Below are 21,576 nucleotides of genomic sequence, written 5' to 3' on the forward strand. Positions count from 1 at the left end.
AGCTTGTACTGCAAAACTTAAAAAACGATATCCACCATTAGATGTGATTCGATTGCTGGAAATAATTTATTAAATAATTCAGAATATGCTAAGTTCCACTCGAAACTGATTTAAAATGCTCAGCCAGGACCCGATATGTAAATACTCAAGTTTTTTTTTAAAGGAATTTGTATATAGATTGCACCTTTTACAAAAATAAGGGTTTTGGAGATAGTGAAACTCTGCTGTGCTCCATGGCTACACCCTGACCAATCAGAAGCTACCTGCCTGGTCTGATAATTGACAGTTAACTGTTTTGCTGCATCTCTATGCCAATAATGGCACAACCAGTCAGAACACTCTTCTTATTCTGTATAAAATGTTGTGTTTTCTTTTCGTGTGTAATTCTTGCATTTTTGTTTTGACAAGTACAAGACAACAAGCTTCAACTCTAGTCTCCGTTTAGCAAAGCAGAATGTGTTTTATTACCTTCTGGTCTTTGTTTTGTCAATTAAAAGAACACATGAGACATTATATGATAGGAGTAGGAAGCAGCATCCTATAAAGGCTATAATTAATGAGCCACAACTTGTTTTGAAGGTTTATAATCTTGACAGGAAATTGAAAGGAGGCTGGAACCTCAGTGAGCCCAATATTCCATGTTTATGTGCAATTTGAAAACATTCATTGGTGAAGTAATTTATAGGTAATTCAGTGCTTAGAGTTATTTCATAAATAATTAACCACCTCCAGTGGACATAATACTAATTATAGCTATTTAATTAGATATTCTGGATTGCAGCATTATAAATATAAATTTTAATTGCACTTGGTGTAAGTCAGTAATATCTATTTCCCCAACTGCAATAAGTATGACAACAACCAATGCAGAAAATGCTGGAAACTCTTAACAATTTAGTATCTGTGGAGATGGAAGAGTTTTAGATGACTAAACGTTCATTTGAATCAAATGTTATATATTGTCACACACAGATTTACAATGCATTCCTAAAATAAACAGAACTGATTGAAGGTACGGATTTAATTATATTGTGTAAATTTAGCCTACTATTTGAATGACAGTTCAGATAATGGAAACTTCTGAAACTAAAAACAAAAAAATCTGCTTTCTCTTGATGCACAACTGAGCTTATTCCATGAATAAATATACCATGGTGATATACTGAGGCAGCTTTTCATTTCTTTCTTCCCCAGGACATTGAAGACCATGTGGCTTTCCTAATAACTGTTACGACAGCCTTGGCTATATTCCTCACAATTTTTATTCTGGTCTGTGTGGAGTCTGTTTTCAGAAAACTATTGCATGTGTTCTCCCTAGTCGTTTGGGCATGTCTGGTTGCTATGGGTTACCTGTTCATGTGCTTTGGTGGAATAATTTCTCCTTGGGACCAGGTAAGAACTCTATAGAGGAATAAGATGCAAATGTCAGTTAATGAACCATGCTGAGATGTAATATCCTTCAGATTTTGATTTTGAAATATATTGTCAACTAAAGTTAGATTTGAGGAAGCAATGACAGAACAAATTTAACTGATTCTTTGATTATGTTGCATCTGCTCATCCTTGATAAGACAGATAACAATTCTGAAAAGAAAACAAGAAATGCTGTGTAATTTGAGTACAAATATTGTATTGTGAGGTTGCTAGATTTCAGTTATCATTTCTTACCTATGTTTTCATAATTAGTGGCTATTCCTATTTATATTTTTAACCATGTCTTGGAACTCTTGAAACTGAGATAGTTACCTATACTTAATAATTTGTAAAAGCAGCTCTTAAAACTGCCCAAGAGAGCAGGCATGTAAAGCCTGCAATGACTTGTCGCTAAATAGGGATTTAAACTTATACTTATCATCACTGCATGATACAATGCTTAGTGCTACAGAATGCCTCACTATTATATAAAACCTCATGTTTTATGTTCAATATAAATTAACTTTTAACATCAGTATTAGTTATAACGTTAACATTGATGTGAGAGTTTTCGACTTGAAAAAATTTGCATTATGCTGTGATAGCCAAGGAAAAAGTTACACTTTAAAATAGTACATCTGAAATTCTTTACCAGTCAATACTTTGGGATGGATTTAAGTTATTGGAGACGGATTAGTCCAGAAATTTTCTGACTCAGCAAATCCCAACTCTTGTCTTGAGTTTTAAGGACCCCATTAAACCCAGTGTTTGCTTGGGGGAGTCAGGAGTAGGATAGAGTTTCTTTATTCCTGATGAAGGGCTTAAGTCCAAAATGTCGACTCTCCTGCTCCTCTGATGCTGCCTGACCTGCTGTGCATTTCCAGCATCACACATTTGAATTAGGATAGAGTCAGGCCAACCAATCCCTGAAATTAATGGGCTACAGGGGTTGGGAAAGTGCAAAGATGTTCTGCTGAGATGACTCTTATACTCGCCAACTTAGTTCCTTGCTTGGTCCTCTAGCTATATACATTACAACCCCACATCCTCAAACCCAAGTTCCCATTCCTCTCCAGCATAAGAAGCAGGAGCAGGAGTAGCCCAGAAAGCCCACTCTGTCATTCAATAAGATCGTGGCTGATCTCATCATGGCCTCAGCTCCACTTACCTGCCTGTTCACCATCACCCTTAATTCCTTTATTGTTCAAAAAAATTATTTATCCTAGCTTTAATAACATTCAATGAGGAAGCTTCACCTACTTCACTGGACATGGAATTCCACAGATTCACAACTGTCTGGGTGAAGACGATCCTTCTTAATTCGGCCCTAAATCTGCTCCCCCTAATTTTGAGGCTATAGCCTCTTGTCCTAGTTTCACCCAACAGTGAAAACATCCCCTCTATTTCTTTCTAATCTATTCCCTTCATAATTTTATATGTATCTATAAGATCCCCCCTCATTCTTCTAAATTCCAATGAATATAATCCCAGTCTACTCAGTCTCTCCTCATGAGCCAACCCCCTCAAATCTGGAATCAATCTAGTGAACCTCCTCTGCACCCTCTCCAGTGCCAGCGCATCCTTTCTCAAGTACGGAAACCAAAACTGCCCACAATACTCCAGGTTTGGTCTCACCAGCACCCTATACAGCTACAGCATAACCTCCTTGCTTTTAAACTCAGTCCCTTTCACAATGAAGGACACAATTTTATTTGCATTCTAAAATACCTTAATTAAATGCCCACCATGGACAATTCATGTCATCTATGCCCTGTACCCAACCCTCTGTCCTCTCAAAACCATCCATGGACTTTTCATACCAACTCATACCCACAGAGTCCTGCATGCTACATTCACTCTCCATTACCCTTCCATGTATGATGAATATTTATAACTTATTATTATTATTTGGGATGTAGAGGTGTCGAAAGCTAGTGCTTCGAAATAAACCTTTTGGACTATAATCAGTTGTCATGTGATTTTTAACTTTATTATTTGGGAAGTTGGTATAGTAGAAGCAATAGGTTTTTGATTTTAAGTTCTGTGAAAGTGGCATTTATTAAGGGTGAGAAATTTTGGTTTTATTTTCAGCAGTTTGAAGACACTGGGCAGAACCTTTCCAGTGCCTGAATGACAGGGCATTGGTGAGTGCGTTGGGAATTGTAGTAATTGTCACAAGGTCAGCCAGGTGGACCTCATAGAATATTAATTCCCTAATTGGAGCTGTTAACCGGTTCTAATCAAGGAGCCCTGGCTGACTGATTAGAACAGGAGGGTCAGACATCCTGTTCATCCTGAGAGCTGGTTCTCAGGGAGTTAGATCAATGTCAAGGACTCGCCACATGTAAATAAAGGATGACTTGGTGATAGGATGAGTTTTGACAGGAAAGCACGCTCCTGAAGAAATTTGCTTCCGACAGTCGATTTTGAGTTGGATAAGCCTGTCGGGCATCATGCTGTTATTTGGGAAGCTTGTTTGATTCTACCTTCGAAGACCAGACCCAGTATGTGGAAAGAAAATGCATTAATTTTTTCGAATGGGTAAATGAAAAGCAGTGAGTACTTCTCCTCCTGTCAGCTTGTGAACCTGCAGTATTTTTCAGAAAAAATAGGAACCTAACTTGTGCTGAGGCACCAGATACTAAGAAACGGGAAAGGAGCAGCTACTTTATTGGGCATTTTCTACATGCACCCCACAATAGCAACAGAGACATGGAAGAGCGGAGTGGGAGGCAGATTTTGGAAATGTGCAAAAGTAACAGTGTTGGGTGACTTTAACTTCCCTAATGCTGATTATAACTGACTTAGCTCAAATAATTTGGAGCAGTCCAGGAAGGGTTCCTGATGCAATATGTAGATAGGCTGACTAGAGGGAGGGCCATATTGGATTTGATGCTTAGCAACAAATCATGCCAGGTGTCAGATCTCTCTCTCAGTAGGAGAGCATTTTGGTGATAGTGATTACAACACCATAACCTTTACTATAGTCATGGAGAGGGATAGAATCAGATGGTATGGGAAAGTATTTAATTGGGAGAGGGGAGTTACAATGGTATTGGCAGGAACTGGAGTGCCTAATTTGGGAACAGATGTTCTCAGGCAAATGCACAACAGAAATGTGGAGGTTTTTAGGAAGCACCTGCTGAGAATGCTGCACAAGTTTGTCCCAGTGATGCAATGACGAGATGGTGGGTTGAAAGAATCTTGGGTAACAAGAGATGTGGAACATCTAGTCCAAAGGAAGAAGGAAGCCTACTTAAGATTGAGACGGCAAGGATCAGACAGGGCTTTAGAGGGTTACAAGGTAGGCAGGAAGGAATGGAAGAATGGATTTGGGAGTGCTAGAAGGGGGCATGAAAGAGGTTTAGTGAGGAGGATTAAGGAAAACCCTAAAGCATTCTACACTTCTGTGTGAGAAACAAGAGGATGGCCAGAATGAGGGTGGGGCCGGTCAGGGATAGTGGAGAGAACTTGCACCTGGAGTCAGAGGAAGTAGGGGAGGTCCTTAATGAATACTTTGCTTCTGTATTCACTAGTGAGAGGGATCTTAACATTTCTGAGGACAGCGTGGAACAGACTAATATGCTAGAACAGGTTAATGTTAGGGATGAGGATGTGCAAAACATTTTGAAAAACATAAGGATAGATAAATCCCCTGGGCAGGATGGGATATACCCTAAGTTAATACAGGAAGTGAGGGAAGAGATTGCTGCACCTTTGGTGATCTTCGCATCCTCACTGTCCACTGGAGTAGTACCAGACAATTGGAGGCTGGCAAATGTTATCCCTTCAAAGTTTGTGCGAAGATTTGTAGCTCGGGTGCTTGTTGTAGTGGTTCTGTTCGCCGAGCTGGAAGTTTTTGTTGCAAACGTTTCGTCCCCTGGCTAGGGGACATCATCAGTGCTCTGGAGCCTCCTGCGAAGCGCTTCTTTGATGTTTCTTCCGGCATTTATAGTGGTCTGTCCTTGCCGCTTCCGGGTGTCAGTTTCAGCTGTCCACTGTAGTGATTGGTATATTGGGTCCAGGTCGATGTGTCTGTTGATGGAGTTTGTGGATGAATGCCATGCCTCTAGGAATTCCCTGGCTGTTCTCTAGGACAGACCACTATAAATGCCGGAAGAAACATCAAAGAAGCTCTTCGCAGGAGGCTCCAGAGCACTGATGATTTCCCCTAGCCAGGGGACGAAACGTTTGCAACAAAAACTTCCAGCTCGGCGAACAGAACCACTACTAATCCTGGGAATTACAGACCAGTCAGTCTTACGTTTGTAGTGGGCAAAGTATTGGAGAGGATTATGAGAGAAAAGATTTATGATTACTTGGAAAACCACAGTTTGATTAGAGATTATCAGCAAAGCTTTGAGAGAGGCAAATCTTATTGAGTTCTTTGAGGATGTGACAAAACACATTGAAGGTAGAGCAGTGTATGCGGTGCACATGGATTTTAGCAAGGTGCTTAATAATGTTCCCCATGGTAAGCTCATTTGGAAAGTAAGGAGGCATGGGATACAGGGAAATCTGGCTGTCTGGATACAGAATTGGCTGGTCCATAAAAGACAGGTTGATGGTGGATGCAAAGTATTCAGCCTGGAGCTCAGTGACCAATAGTGTTCTGCAGGGACCGGTTCTGGGATTTCTGCTCTGTGATTTTTATAAGTGACTTGGATGAAGAAGTGGAAGTGTGTGTTAGTAAGGTTGCTGATGACACAAAGAGTGGTGGATAGTATGGAGGACTGTTATAGCATGCAATGGAATATTGACAAGATGCAGAACTGGGCTGACAGGTGTCAGGTGGAGTTCAGCCTGGACAAGTGTGAATTCATTTACTTTGGAATGTTGAATTTGAATGCAGGATATAGGGTTAAAGATTTCTTGGCAGTATGGAGGAACAGAGGGACCTTGAGGTCCATATCCATAGATCCCTCAAAGTTGCTACCCAGGTTGTTAAGGCATATGATGTGATGGCTTTCATTAGCAGGGGGATTGAGTTTAAGAGCCGAGAGGTCATGCTGCAGCTCTATAAAGTCCTGTTAGACCATACTTGGAATATTGTGTTCAGTTTTTGGTCACTTCATTATAGGAATGATGTGGTAGCTTTAGAGAGAGTGCAGAGGAGATTTGTCTGGACTGGAGGGCATGTCTTATGAAGACTCCAGAGGAAGATAGGGCTTTCCTCATTCAACTGAAGTAGGATGAGCGGTGATTAGATAGAGGTGCACAAGATATTGTGAGGCATAGATTGAGTGGATAGACAGCCACTTTTTCCCATGGTAGAATTGTCCATCATGAGGAAGATTTAGGGGAGATGTCAGAGATAGGTTCTTTACTCAGATTGATGGGTGCGTGGAATGCACTGCCAGCAGTGGTAGTAGAGTCATTACGGACATTTAAGTTACTCTTCCATAGACAGATGGAAGATCATACAATGGAGGGTATTGGGTTAGTCTGATCTTAGAGTAGGATAAATGGCTTGTACTATATTGCAGGGAGAAAGTGAGGACTGCAGATGCTAGAGATCAGAGCTGAAAATATGTTGCTGGAAAAACGCAGCAGGTCAGGTAGCATCCAAAGAGCAGGAGAATCGACGTCTCAGACATGAAGAAGGGCTCATGCCCGAAACATCAATTCTCCTGCTCTTTGGATGCTGCCTGACCTGCTGCGCTTTTCCAGCAACACATTTTCAGCTCTGTACTATATTGCAGGCCAACGGGTCTGTGCTGCACTGTTCTATGTTCTTAACTTGAAAGAGTTGATGCAGTTATTTAAGGAATATTATGACCCCAACCTTCCTGTAATTCCTAGAAGCAATCAGTTTTACTCAGCAATTCGAGTACGTCAGGAATCCATATTGGGATTTTTAACAAGGTTAAGATGGCTGACAGAGGCATGTGACTTTGGTTTTACCCTTAATGAGGTGCTTAGAGACTGTTCAGTATGTGGAATTAATGATGTAACCATGCAAAAGCACTAACTAGCTGAAGCCCAACTGGTGTTCAAACAAGCACTACAACTGGCCAAACTTAGCCAACTGGTTAATTTTCAACAGGATCCAGGCCAGCATGGAAACCAAAAGAGAAAATGCTGGAAAATCAGAGCAGGCCTGGCAGCTTCTGTTAGGAGAGAAAAGAGCTGATCTTTCGAGTCTATTGACCCTTTGTCAAAGCTAAAAAAAGGGAGAAATAGGGAGGTTTTTATACTAGGCTGAGAGGAGAGTCATGGCTCCAGAAGCAAAGGTAGCAATAAAGAGGTGATACTGACAGTGCATAGAGAGATTATAGGGAGATTAGGAGCTGTGAATGACCAAGGCTGAAGCCAGTGGTATGTAACAAAATATATATGGGGGGGGCGATGGGTGAAGCAAAGGAAAATGGAAAACAGGGGAGAAGGGTAGCAAAGGGCGAAGAGAAGAGGAAAAAGGTGATGAGAGAGTGGGGAGCGAGAGAAAGAGAGACAATCAAGAAATAAAAGGTACAGAAGTGAAAAAATATTTTAAAAAATAAATTAAATAAATGAAATAAAATTATGGAGCAGAATGAAAACAGACAGGTTGAGATGGGATAACCATCTGAAGTTGTTGAATTCCATGTTGAGACCGGCAGGCTGTAACGTGCCTAGTCGGAAGATGAGATGCTGTTCCTCCAGTTTGTGTTGAGCTTCACTGGAACATTGCAGCAGGCCACGGACAGACATGTGGGCATGGGAGCAGGGTTGTGTGTTGTTGTGCCAAGCCACGGGAAGGTCCGGGACCTGATTGCGTACAGACCATAGGTGCTCAGCAAAGCGATCACCTAGTCAGCGTTTTATCTCTCTGATATAGAGGAGACCACAGTGGCAGCAAGGAATGCAATAGGCCAAATTGAAAGAGGTACAAGTGAAACGCTGCTTAATCTGAAATGAGTGTCTGGGCCCTTGGATGGTGAGCATGGAAGAGGTAAAGGGGCAGGTGTTGCACCTTCTGAGATTGCATGGGAAGGTGCCGTGTGTGATGGGAGAGGTTTTAGGTGTGATGGGAAGGTGCCGTGTGTGATGGGAGCGGTGTTAGGTGTGATGGGAAGGTGCCGTGTGTGATGGGAGAGGTGTTAGTTGTGATGGAGGTGGGGACTAGGTTGTCCCGGAGGGAATGATCTCTGCCGAATGCAGATGGGGGAGGGAAGGGAAGATGTGTTTAGTGGTGGCATTGTGTTGGAGTTGGCGAAAGTGGCGGAGGATTATTCTTTGCATGTGAAGGCTGGTAGGGTGACAGGTGAGAACAAGAGGGACCCTATCCTTGTTCTGGGAGGGGAAGGAGGGGGTGAGGGTCGTGGTGCGGGAAATGCACTGCACGCTGTCGAGAGCCCTGTCAACAACTGTAGGTGGGAAGCCATGGTTGGAGAAGAAGGAGCACATACTAAGAGCACCGCTTTGGAAAGTAGCCTCATTGGAACAAATGCGGCGGAGACGAAGGGGCTGAGAGAAAGGGATAGAGTCCTTACAGGACGTAGGGTGAGAAGAGCTGTAGTCCACATAGCCGTGGGCTTGTAATGGATATTAGTGGATAGACTGTTGCCGGAAACAGAGACAAAAAGGTCAAAGAAAGGAAGGCAAGTGTCGGAGATGGACCAGGTGAAGGTGATGGAGGGATGGAAACTGGAAGCGAAGTTTATGAATTTTTCCAGGTCAGGATGAGAGCATGAAGCCACACCGAAATGGTCATCAATGTACCGATAAAGCAGCTGTGGGAGGGGACCCGGGTAGGCCAGGAACGAGAAATGTTCCACATACCCCATGAAAAGGCAGGCATAGCTAGGACCCATGCGGGTACCCATTGCTACTCCTTTGATTTGGAGAAAATGGGATGAGTTGAAGGAGAAGTTGTTGAGAGAGAGGACACGTTCAGCCAGGCGGAAGAGAGTGGTGGTGGATGGAGATTGTTCGGGTACAAGTTCAGCCAGGCGGAGGAGAGTAGATTCCAGCGTCCGCAGTAATTTGCTTTTCTGCATTGTAGTTGCTGTTGGTATGCAGACTCAAGGCAGTAAAAGAGCCCCACTAGACCTGTACTGAGTGAGAAAACTCATATGCCAGTGTCCAGGTGATTGAACACCCTGGAAGGTTCACCTGCATCTTATTTGGAACAGTTAAATTGCTTAGCAACAGCCAAATCTGAACCAGTCAAACTAAACATCTGGTTAAATGGTCACCTGGTTCTAATGAAGGTCAGTAGCAGCATGGCCGTTTCAGTGATACAGACCCCATCTGTAACAAAATTCACTCTGGACGCCTACACTTGCACAAGGCCTCAACTAGACTGCGAACCTGTACTGGGGAAACTTTGTAGATTAAGGCTACAAGTTTGATCCAGTCTCTTGTGAGAAGCAGCTGGTTCAGTTACCAGTGATTGTAGCGAAAGGCTGAGGCCCAAGCTAGATGGGGCAAAATTGTTTCAGAAAGATTCAACTAGATTGGCTCATTTAGATAATGGCTGTCTGAGTGAAGTTCTAATTAAAATCCTGAAATTTTCAGGAAGGTCTATGGACTATCAATGGAGCCAAAGCCACCACACATGTTGATCAGGAAGCAATTCCATGATTCTGCATGGCCTGCCCAGTGCAGAGGCAGAAATCAGAAGACTGGAAAGTGAAGGAATTGTCAAACCAGTCCAGTTTGTGGAATGGGTAGCATCGGGTGTACCGAATGTGAAGTCCAATGGGTCAGCTCGCCTTTGTGGGGTTTTAAACAAATGGCAAACAGCTTTTCACTGCCTGATAAATACCTAAATCCTCGCATAGAGGATTTATACACAAAGCTGGCCAGGTGGGGGGAGAACTGTCCTTCACAAAGCTGGCCATGAGCCATGTGTATTTGCAATTGTGGTTAGATGAGGATTCCCAGTAATATGCTACAATTGAGACCCATACTGGTTTGTGCCAATATGTGAGACAATTATTTGGGGAATTGTCAACCTGTACACGTTTTCATTTTACAAGGTCTACTCATGGTTGCAATTATGTACATAATGTGCTAATAATAGAGACAATAAAGAGCACTTTGAGAACTTGGATGTAGTTCTTAGATGTTTTTCCCAGATGGGCATATGCCTTAGAAGGGAAAAATGTGTTCCAGGCAACCCATGCTCCCATGTCCGTACCAGAGCTTAGGTCTTTCCTTGGGCTGGAGAATTATTATGGAAAGTTCATACATAAGCTGCCTCCATCCTGGTACATTTGCATCAACTCTTACAAAAGGATCAGCCTTGAATTGATTGTATATCCAAGTCATAGACTTCAGGGAAGTGAAGAAACTGATATCATCCTCTGGTCTGTTGGTACAATCCAATCCCAAGTAAGATCTTGGTATTGATATGGCTGCATTCCCGTACAGTATTGGGGTAGGTGGCCCAATGAAGAGGAATGCGCATCCAGGATTTTGGCTAATGCAGAGTATAATTAGGCCCAAATACAGAAGAAAGTTTTGGTGGTTATCTTTGGAGTCAGAAAGTTCCACCGGCACCTCTGTGGGTGTAAACCTGTAATAATGATGGACCACAGACCTCTGCTGGGCTACTTAGAGTCTAGATTGGAGTGGTGCTGGAAAAGCACAGCAGGTCAGGCAGTATCCAAGGAGCAGGAAAATTGACGTTCCGGGCAAAAGCCCTTCATCAGGAATAGAGGCAGGGTGCCTGCAGAGTGGAGAGATTAATGAGAGGGGAGTGGGAGTGGGGAGAAAGTAGTATAGAATGGGGGTGGGGATGAAGGTGATAGGTCAGAGAGGAGGGTGGAGTGGAGAGATGGAAAAGAAGATAGATAGGACAGGTCATGAGGACAGTGCTGAGCTGGAAAGCTGGAGCTGGGATGAGATGGGGGAAGGGGAAATGAGGAAACTGGTGAAATCCACATTGATGCCCTGGGGTTGAAATAGTCCAAGATGAAAGATGAGGCGCTCTTCCTCTAGGCGTCGGGTGGTGAGGGAGTGGCCGTGAAGGAGGCCCAGGACCTGCATGTCCTCGGCAGAGTGGGAGGGGGAGTTGAAATGTTGGGCCACTGGGCGGTGTGGTTGATTGGTGCGGGTGTCCCGGAGATGTTCCCTAAAGCGCTCTGCTAGGAGGCGTCCAGTCTCCCCAATGTTGAGGAGACTGCATCAGGAGCAATGGATACAATAAATGATATTGGTGGATGTGCAGGTAAAACTTTGATGGATGTGGAAGGCTCATTTGGGGCATTGGATGGAGGTGAGGGAGGAGGTGTGAGCGCAGGTTTCGCAATTTCTGCGGTGGCAGGGGAGGGTGCCAGGATGGGAGGGTGGGTTGTTGGGGGGCGTTTACCTGACCAGGTAGTCATGGAGGAAATGGTCTTTGTGGAAAGCGAAAATGGGTGGGGAGGGACATATATCCCTGGTGGTGGGATCCGTTTGGAGGTGGCGGAAATGTCGTCGGATGATATAGTTTAAGCGAAGGTTGGTAGAGTGGAAGGTGAGCACCAGAGGGGTTCTGTCCTTGATACGGTTGGAGGGGTGTGGTCTGAGGGCGGAGGTGCGGGATGTAGATGAGATGCGTTGGAGGGCATCTTTGACCACCTGGGAAGGGAAATTGCGGTCTCGAAAGAAGGAGGCCAACTGGTGTGTTCTGTGGTGCAACTGGTCCTCCTGGGAGCAGATGCTTAGAGACGAAGGCAGTGCCGCCCATAGCTTCAGGCCAAATTCAGCAGTAGGTTTGAATTCTAAGTTCATATGTGTACAAATCAGAGGCTAACTAGCAAATGTGGTTGCATCGAGCCGCCTCCAACTGCCAGATACACAACCAGTGGTACTGCAACTGGAAGAGTCTGTAATGGTTTTAAATTCTTTTCCAATCACAGCTGACAATATCAGACTTTGGGCACAGAAAGATCTGGTCCTGGCACAACTGAAACAGCTGGTGATGAAGAGGAAACAAAAGTGGTGTCACAACCCAAACTCCAATCTTTTGGACCTGGAGAGACCAGACCGCTGGAGGACAGCATATTATTATGGGCAGCAAGACTGATTATCCCAAGCAAAGGTCATCGCCAGTTCATGGCTGCAGTTCACCAGGATAATCCTGGGGCTTCCAAAATGGAGATGTTGGTGCCAAGCTATGTCTGCTCGCCCGGATTGGATGTAGCCATAGTCACATTGGCGGACCAGTCCCCAAAGTACCAACAAGTGCATAAATTACCGCCAGCAGCTCCCCACATTCATGGGAATAGCCGCGTAAACTCTGGACTAGGTCACATGTCAACTGTGCAGGTCCTTTGATGGCCTCAATGTTCTTAGTCATTGTGGATGCTCACTCAAAATGGCTAGACATGTATCGACTTCATTTGTCAAACACTGGGATGACGATAGACAACTGTGCACATCTTTGACAATACACTGACCTTTGGAAATGATGGTGACAGATAATGGGCCATAGTTTACAGCAGGGAGTATGAGTATTTCTTAAAATAGAGTGGTATTTGACATACAAGGACAGCTACATAATGGTCTGGCAAAAAAAGCAGTCCAAACTTTGAAGGCAGGCTTAAAGAAACAGTCGATAGCTTCTCTAGGTACCAAACTGTCCTAGTCCCTGTATTATTGTAGGACCATTCCTCATGTAAATACAAGGATAGCTCCAGCAGAGTTGATAATGGTGGGTGGGTGGGGGTTATGAAATGGCATCAAGAATGCTAGTGCCAGATATGACTTCACCAAGCAAGCAAGAGTTTACTTCAGTGGGCAAAGTTTGGGTTTGGAACCAAGGGATGGCCGTCCATGGGTAAGGAGCGTGGTTGCTGTGAGGAGAAAGTGAGGATTGTAGATGCTGGAGATCAGAGTTAAAAAAGTGTAGTGCTGGAAAAGCACAGCCAGTTAGGCAGCACCCAAGGAGCAGAAGATTCGATATTTGAAGCATAAGCTCTTCGTCAGGTTGATCGACAGATCCAGTGATGTATAAAGTTTGGGTAGGAGAGACGGTCCTGAGCAAGCATGTGGTCTGTATGAATGCGAGGCAAAAGTGAGGACTGCAGATGCTGGAAACCAGAGTTTAGATCAGAGTGGTGCTGGAAAAGCACAGCAGGTCAGGCAGTATCCGAGGAGCAGGAAAATCGACGTTTCGGGCAAAAGCCCTTCACCAGGAAAGGAGGAATGTATGAATGCTGTAAACTCTCAAACAGTGCAGGAGCAAAACAGCTCCCCCAACCTTTGTGATTGTTCCAGAACCTGTCTGCATCAAGCATTGAAGATAGCTCAGAATTTGAGATTGACACAGCCGATGTCACCACCTCAACGCCTTTGCCTGAAGAAGAGAATCATATTCTTCCAAGATACTCCGGGCATAACAAACATTGTGTGTGTATATATTAATCACCCCTCACTCTTTCTCCAGTGGAAACAAACTGAGTGCCAATTAAAAAAAAACTGTCTGTTTCAGTAAACGTCCTCAAGCTGTAGTGAGGCTGATACGTGTCAGATACTGTGCATTACACGCCGCCTGTATCAGAGACTGAGTTGGTGGAACCTGCCCTTGTGCTAAGTTGCCTCAGGATGAGCTACCAATTAAGAACTGGGCTATGTCCTCTGGATCAGATGGGGAGGGATGATATGATTGTTACAATGCCAGCTAGTTGATCGCCATAGAATGAGTTTCCTAACTGAGGCTGTTAATCTGGTCCAAACAGGGAACTCTGGCTGACTGATAAAGAATGTCAGACATCCTGTTCACTCAGAGCTGGCTCTGAGGGAGCTGGATCAGGGTCAAGTACTCTCCACACGTAAGTAAAAGATGATTTAGTTACGTGTTGCTGGCCTCTGTGGAGTTATTTCAGAATATGGAGTGAGTTTGGTAGAAATTATATTTGTGATGTTGAGAAAAGTGTCTGACTTGTCCCACCCTGTTTTGAATAGTGAGATCTGAATCCCTGTTCTGAATATTAAGAGAAGATAAAGTGAGGACTGCAGATGCTGGAGATCAGAGCCGAGAGTGTGGTGCTGGAAAAGCGCAGCAAGTCAGGCAGCATCCGAGGAGCAGAAGAATCAACGTTTCCTCCCTGATGAAGAACTTATGCCTGAAATGTTGATTCTCCTGCTCCTCGGATGCTGCCTGACCTGCTGTGCTTTTCCAGCACCACACTCTCAGCTCTGAATATTAAGATGTCTATTTATTATGTAATCTGACGTTAACGTCAGAGTGGATACCTGGCGAATATGGCTGACCACTTGCTTCTCTGGGCCTACATCTTGGACAGTAGTCCCCAACTTCCTCAAAAGGTGTATACTCAATTAGTGGTGAGTATCCCCACCCTTGTCCATGGATGTTGGGTTTTGACATGTACCAGCCTCAATACACTTTTTGAGGAAGTTTGCTGGAACAGGTTATCTTATGGCACTTTCAGTTTGTTTTCACTGGAGAAAGAATGAGGGGTGATTAGATTAAACTGGATGAATTGGCATTCACAAGATAGTCTTGGAAAAGATGTATTTTTTTTCTTGTGGGTCAGTCCGGAACTAGTGGACAATTTAAAAATTTGTCGTCACCCTTTCAGGACAGAGGTCACAACTGAGGGTTGGGCTGTCTTGGAACTCTTTGCCTCAAAACGCAGTGGAGTTGGGATAATGAATATTTCATAAACAAATGGCAGAGCTGGGTTGAGAGGCTGAGTTATCTACTCCTCCTCTTTTGTCTACCTTTTTATTTATTGAAACAGAGGATGTGCACATCGCTGGTGGGTTCAGCATTTATTGTCCAACCCTAATTTCCTTAAAAAGGTAATGTTGAGTTGTTGCCTTGAATGACTGCAGCCCTTGGAGTACAGGAGTACCCACAATGTTCGTGAGGGAATTCCAGAATTTTGACCCAGCAACAGTGAAGGAGAGCAATATGGTTCCAAGTCAGGATAATGAGTGAGTCCAGAGAAGGTTTACTTGGTTCATTCCAGGTATGGAGGAATTTTCTTATGAGGAGAGGTAATGTGCAACTCTCTGTGTAGAGTTTGCACATTCTCCCCGTGTCTGCGTGGGTTTCCTCTGGGTGCTCTGCTTTCCTCCCACAGTCGAAAGATGTGCAGGTTAGGTGAATTGGCTATGTTAAATTGCCCATAGTGTTCAGGCATGTTTAGTTTAGGTGTATTAGTCAGGGGATAAATGTAGAGTAGTGGGGGATGGGTTTGGGTAGGATACTCTTCGGAGGGTCGGTGTGGACTTGCTGCGCCGAAGGGTCTTTTTCCACACTGTAGGGTTCTATGATTCTATGAAGTCAGTTGAGCTTGTACTCATTGGAATTCATAAAAAAATGAGAGGCTACCTTATTGAAACAAACAAAATTCTTAGAACTTGGTCGGATAGATGCAGAAAGGTTGCCTCCCCTCGCGGGAGGATTGAGGACCAACGGAATTGATTTCAGAATAAGAGGTTTAGCATTTTAAGACAAATGAAAAGCTTTGACTGAGGTTGTAAATCTGTGGAATGTTTTACTCCAGAAAGCTATTGAGGCTGGTTCATTAAGTATTTGTATGGTTGAGATAGACACATTTTGAATCAGTAAGTGGATCAAGGAGTAAGGGGAAAGCACACAGGATAACAGAATTAAGGATTATCAGATCAGCCATGGTGTAGATGAAAGGCAGAGCAGACTTGATGGGCTGAGTGGCCTACTTCTGCTTTAATATATTACAGCCTTAACAAGTCAGACAGAGCTGTGGAGAGAGAAACAAAGTTTATGTTTCGATATGACTTATTTGGAGCTCAAAGCATATTAATCTCCTTCGGTTAGACTGCTCTTTCAGTTTGCATTCAATACTTTGCTCTTTGTTTTGATATTTCTTGGGCATTTTCACATGATAGTCTACAGCTTTACACCTTCGGAGTAACTGAGAAGTGTTTTTATATTGCATTAACAAATTGGGTTTGAGTAACAATAAACACTGTTGACCCAGATATAAACATGAAGGGGAAAAATAACAATCATGAATCTGCAGAATGGTATGAAAAGGTACTAATTACAAATTGGTAATTCAATGACTTAGCCAATTGCACCATTTACTTTTAATAGCAAAATTGTTCTTTCTTGAAGTCAAGTCACACGATACCAGGTTATAATCCAGCAGGTTTATTTGAAATTATAAGTTTTCGGAGTGCTGGTACTTCATCACGTGAAGTCTGATGACCTTGGCACCTCCATATCATAGCTAATTTGAAGGAAACCTAGACCTTTCATAAATTGTACAAATCAGATCACTACAGGTTTTAACAAAAACAGAAAGTGCTGAAGTAATTCAGCAGTATCTTCTGAGGAGGGGTCATTGGACCTGAAATGTTGACTCTGCTTTCTCTCCACAGGTGCTGCCACAAATGCTGTTGAGTTTATCCAACAATTTCTTTGTTTTTTATTTGTTTCAGATTTCCGACATTCATTGTTCTCGGCTTTATTAATTGTAGTTTTAAACTAAAGTATGCTGTCTCACTTGCTCAGATCAGTATGTATATGTACCAACATGATTTAACAAAATAACCATAAAAATTACACTTGGGTGACTTTCAATGTTTGTGATAATAGTGAGCAGGCATTAAATTGACAAAATTAGATCATATGCCAGATCATTCACCTTTTGATAGCCAAGAAAAATAATTTTGTAAAATGGGTTGTGATTCGTGACAATTATATTTTGCACTTATGCTGAACATGAGTTTCACCCTTACAGCATCTAACTAGTAAGGTCAATAGCCTGAAAGTTGAGTAGGGAATAAAATGCACCACCGATTGATATCATCTATTTCTAGCTGCTGAAAATCAATTTCACCTCCTCCAATGGACATACTTACTTACTTTGTTTAATATTCCATTGCAAGCCTGGATAAATCTTTTGCGGTTTTACAGAATTTGGATTTGCGACAGAATCGTTTATTCATCCCACAACTCCCAAAGAAAGTGTTCTGTTTTGAATGGCATTACACAATTTTCAAAAAAAAAAATCCCGTTGTAATTAGTGCTTGTTGGAGCCAGAATAAAGTAGTCTTTTGGGAAAATGATTTGATAGGTAAATGTAATTAACTTGTGAATAATGTCAAGATGATGAGGTTTCGCTGGTTGATAACTCTATTATTCAACAAAGCAATGATCTAATATTGCCCCTCATGAGATTGGTACCAATAATAACTCGTGAACAATAACATTAGGAACACTGTAAATCTGACAACTTGACAGCTTGTTCTACTCTTACAAAACTAGCTTGAACTCCGAAAAGATCTCTGATATGTCTTATTATTATAGAGTAAATCGTATCCGCTAAAACAATGCTATACCTAAACACATCTATATCTGTTAACTATATCAGAATATTAATCCTCTTGCAAGGTTTGTTGGATCATTCCTTCCAATATGCCTATGTGGTGTAACTTTTATTGACCTCAAATTCATTAAAGAGAGATCGACATGTTATTGCTTTCTGAATTTCTTCCTAGTTTCATGCCAACAAAAAGGTTACACCACATTGGCATGTTGGGAGGAATGTCCCAACAAACCTTGCTTCACAAGAGGAGTAACATATTGATGTATTTAACAGATATAGATGTGTTTAGGTGTAGCATTGTTTTAGCAGATATGATTTACTCTATAATAAGACATATCAGATCTTTATGGAATTCAATCTAGTTTTAAAAGTAGAATGAGCTGTCAAATTATTCATGTCACTTGCATTCTGCTTACTATATAGCTATATTCCTTAGGAGAAAGTGAGGATTGCAGATGCTGGAGATCAGAGCTGAAAATGTGTTTCTGGAAAAGCGCAGCATGTCAGGCAGCATCCAAGGAGCAGGAGAGTCAACGTTTAAGGGCCCATGCCCGAAACATCGACTCTCCTGCTCCTTGGATGCTGCCTGACCTGCTGCACTTTTCCAGCAACACATTTTCAGCTATATTCCTTAACCTTGTCCAAAATGCTGTCAGGAAATGTCCTCAATATTTCGTGCTTGACCTTGTATTGTTTCAGATTGCCCTTCAATATGTTTCTCTATCAGAGCACGAGATATATTGTTTCATTGGCTTGTGGGATGTGGGCGTCACTGGGTAGGTCAGCATTTATTGCAAGTCCATAATTGTCCAGCGGGCAGTTGAGATGTGACAATTTACTAGGGACCTGAACTCACATATAGACCAGACCAGGCAAAGATGGTGGATTTCCTTCTCTGAAGGGGACATCATGAGCCAGGTGGGCTTTTCCAACGATCAGTACTGATTACAGTGTCTCCAGTAGGTGATTTGCTTTTTATGCCTGATTTTTAAATTGAATTCAACTTCTGCCAAGGTGAAATTTGAACCCATGTCCCCCAGAAGATAGAGGTTTCGACTATTAGTATATGACATAAGACATGAAATAAGAGGTAATTAGGTCACTCAATCGCATGAGTCTGCTCTCTCATCAAATGATCATGTCTGATCTTCTACCTCAGTGCTACCATCCTGCCCGTATTACTTGATTTCCTTAGAATCCAAACATCCTTTATCTAGAAAATACTCAAATTAACATCTGCATTTTCATGGAGTAGATTGTTCTGAATCTTTGAAACAGTGTTAACAAATTACTTCTAATTTTGGTCTTTTATGGGCAATGTTTTATTTTGAGAGAAAGGGCAGAATGTTTCCATTCTTGGTTAAACTGTTCTGGCCAAGAGAAATTCATGGTGACTGGTCTACAATGGCTTGGAACAACTTTGTTGGTGCAATCATCTGCTTTTCATCTTGTTAATTATTCAACCAAATTCTTCAGCACCAGTCTCATGGAATTGTTTGTCAGAAGGGATGATGCGCTTGTCACTGTCAAGACCTTGTGACATTCTCACAATGACATCAGACTTACACCCAAGTTTCACACCATTAGAGATGCTGAAAGCCATAATCTGGCCTTTACAGTATGATGCTAGAGCATTGAAACAGAAAGGGACATAGAAGGGCTGATTGGTAGAATGTGTGGAGAGGTGGGCCATCCTTTAATCCAAACATTGTAGGTGGCAGCCAGTAGGCCTAGGCAGCCTGGATTCAGGCTTGGTTAGTGCTGTGTCCCAGGTAAAACAGATAACTGGCCAATTCAGTAAGGTGGTCAGTGAGCTTCATTTTGTGAGGGTAAGTGCCACCATCTTCCCTCTGTTATTTCATATTCATAGGGCCATCACTGACTCTAACTCTGGCACTACATACACATAGCCCCAAGGTTCATGTAAAGAAAACTCTGTTCACTCAACAGCTCTCATTCATCTCATCCCCCCCAAATTACTTACCTTTCCAACCTTCTGCACTTTCTACTCACTGTAGACACCTCATTACTTTTTTTGCTTCTGGATTACTGCTAACTGCTCTTCTATCATATTCAAAACCTCCCTTTATCTCAATGCAAGAATAGTTGGCCAGTAACCGAGCTGTGAAAACCAGGTCTGGTGGGTGGCGTCTCATTCCACATGAGGACAAAATCCTAGAGTCGGCTGGAGAAGAGTCGGCTGCTCATGTGAGTATGGGGAGACTTTGATGGCCAACCAAGCTAGAAAGCTTTATTGTGCTCTGCTGCTTTCCATTTACACCAGTGCTGGCATATTCTTAATATGTTCAAGCTTTAATGCATACTAGATAACTAATTCCCTCTCTTGTACAGGCACCAGCATATCTTAACAAAGGGTGTAGGTTTGCTCACTGAGCTGTAGGTTTGATATCCAGACGTTTCATTACCTGGCTAGGTAACATCATCAGTGGCGACCTCCAAGTGAAGCGAAGCTGTTGTCTCCTGCTTTCTATTTATATCTTTCTCCTGGATGGGGTTCCTGGGGTTTGTGGTGATGTCATTTCCTGTTCATTTTCTGAGGGGTTGATAGATGGCATCTAGATCTATGTATTTGTTTATGGCGTTGTGGTTGGAGTGCCAGGCCTCTAGGAATTCTTTGGCATGTCTTTGCTTAGCCTGTCCCAGCATAGATGTGTTGTCCCAGTCGAAATGGTGTTTTTTTTCATCCATGTGTAGGGCTATGAGGGAGAGAGGGTCTTGTCTTTTTGTGGCTAGCTGGTGTTCGTGTATCTTGGTGGCTAACTTTCTTCCTATTTGTCCTACGTAGTGTTTGTGGCAGTCCTTGCATGGAATTTTGTAGATGATGTTGGTTTTGTCCATGGGTTGTACTGGATCTTTTAAATTTGTTAGTTTTTGTTTGAGAGTGTTGGTGGGTTTGTGTGCTACTAGGATTCCGAGGGGTCTTAGTAGTCTGGTTGTCATTTCTGAAACTTCTTTGATGTATGGTAAGGTGGTTAGGGTTTCTGGCTGTGTTTGAGCTGCTTGTCGTGGTTTGTTCTTGAGGAATCTGTGGACTGTATTTTTTGAGTATCCGTTCTTCTTGAATATGTCGTATAGGTGGTTCTCCTCTGTTTTCCAAAGTTCGTCTGTGCTGCAGTGTGTGGTGGCTCATTGGAGTAGTGTTCTGATACAGCTTCGTTTGTGTGTGTTGGGATGGTTGCTGGTGTAGTTAAGTATTTGTCAGTGTTTGTCAGTTTTCTGTATACACAGGTTTGTAGATCTCCCTTGTCCTTTCTTTCTACTGTGACATCCAGAAATGCGAGTTTGTTGTCAGTTTCTTCCTTCTTGGTGAACTTTATGTCTGTGAGGGTGTTGTTGATGATGTTAAAACTAACACCTTAAAACACATCTATCCTGGGACAAGCTAAGCAAAGACATGCCAGAGAATTCCTAGAAGCCTGGCACTCCAACCACAACGCCATAAACAAACACATAGATCTAGATGCCATCTATCAACCCCTCAGAAAATGAACAGGAAATGACATCACCACAAACCCCAGGAACCCCATCCAGGAGAAAGGTATAAATAGAAAGCAGGAGACAACAGCTTCGCTTCACTTGGAGGTCGCCACTGATGATGTTACCGAGCCAGGTAATGAAACGTCTGGACAGTAAACCTACACCTCAGCGAGCAAACCTACACCATAAACCTCAACCTGAGCTACAAACCTTCACAAACCTTGCATATCTTAACAAAGACGTCAGTGCCAGAAATCCTCAACTTCCTCTCCATTTATGAGCAGGAACCCATTGAACCCTCAGAATTATGATTAGACTCAGAAGTACAATTTGGTGAACACAACAATATGTCTGTACAACAGATCAAGAAGAAAATGTCCCAGGTCTCTGGCACTCAGAGGACTGCTGG

General features: G+C 42.8%; 1 protein-coding gene across 1 annotated transcript in view; it reads left to right on the top strand.

Moving 5' to 3' along the window:
* LOC132815957 (adenylate cyclase type 2-like) overlaps positions 1-21,576 on the top strand; it is a 624,569-nt gene that overhangs the window by 219,676 nt on the left and 383,317 nt on the right. Inside the window, exon 3 of the mRNA XM_060825336.1 lies at positions 1,195-1,392. Within this exon, the coding sequence (XP_060681319.1) occupies positions 1,195-1,392 (198 nt within the window). The remainder of the gene's footprint in view (positions 1-1,194; positions 1,393-21,576) is intronic.

The sequence above is a fragment of the Hemiscyllium ocellatum genome, chromosome 5 (assembly GCF_020745735.1).
Source record: "Hemiscyllium ocellatum isolate sHemOce1 chromosome 5, sHemOce1.pat.X.cur, whole genome shotgun sequence".
Classification (NCBI taxonomy): Eukaryota; Metazoa; Chordata; class Chondrichthyes; order Orectolobiformes; family Hemiscylliidae; genus Hemiscyllium; species Hemiscyllium ocellatum.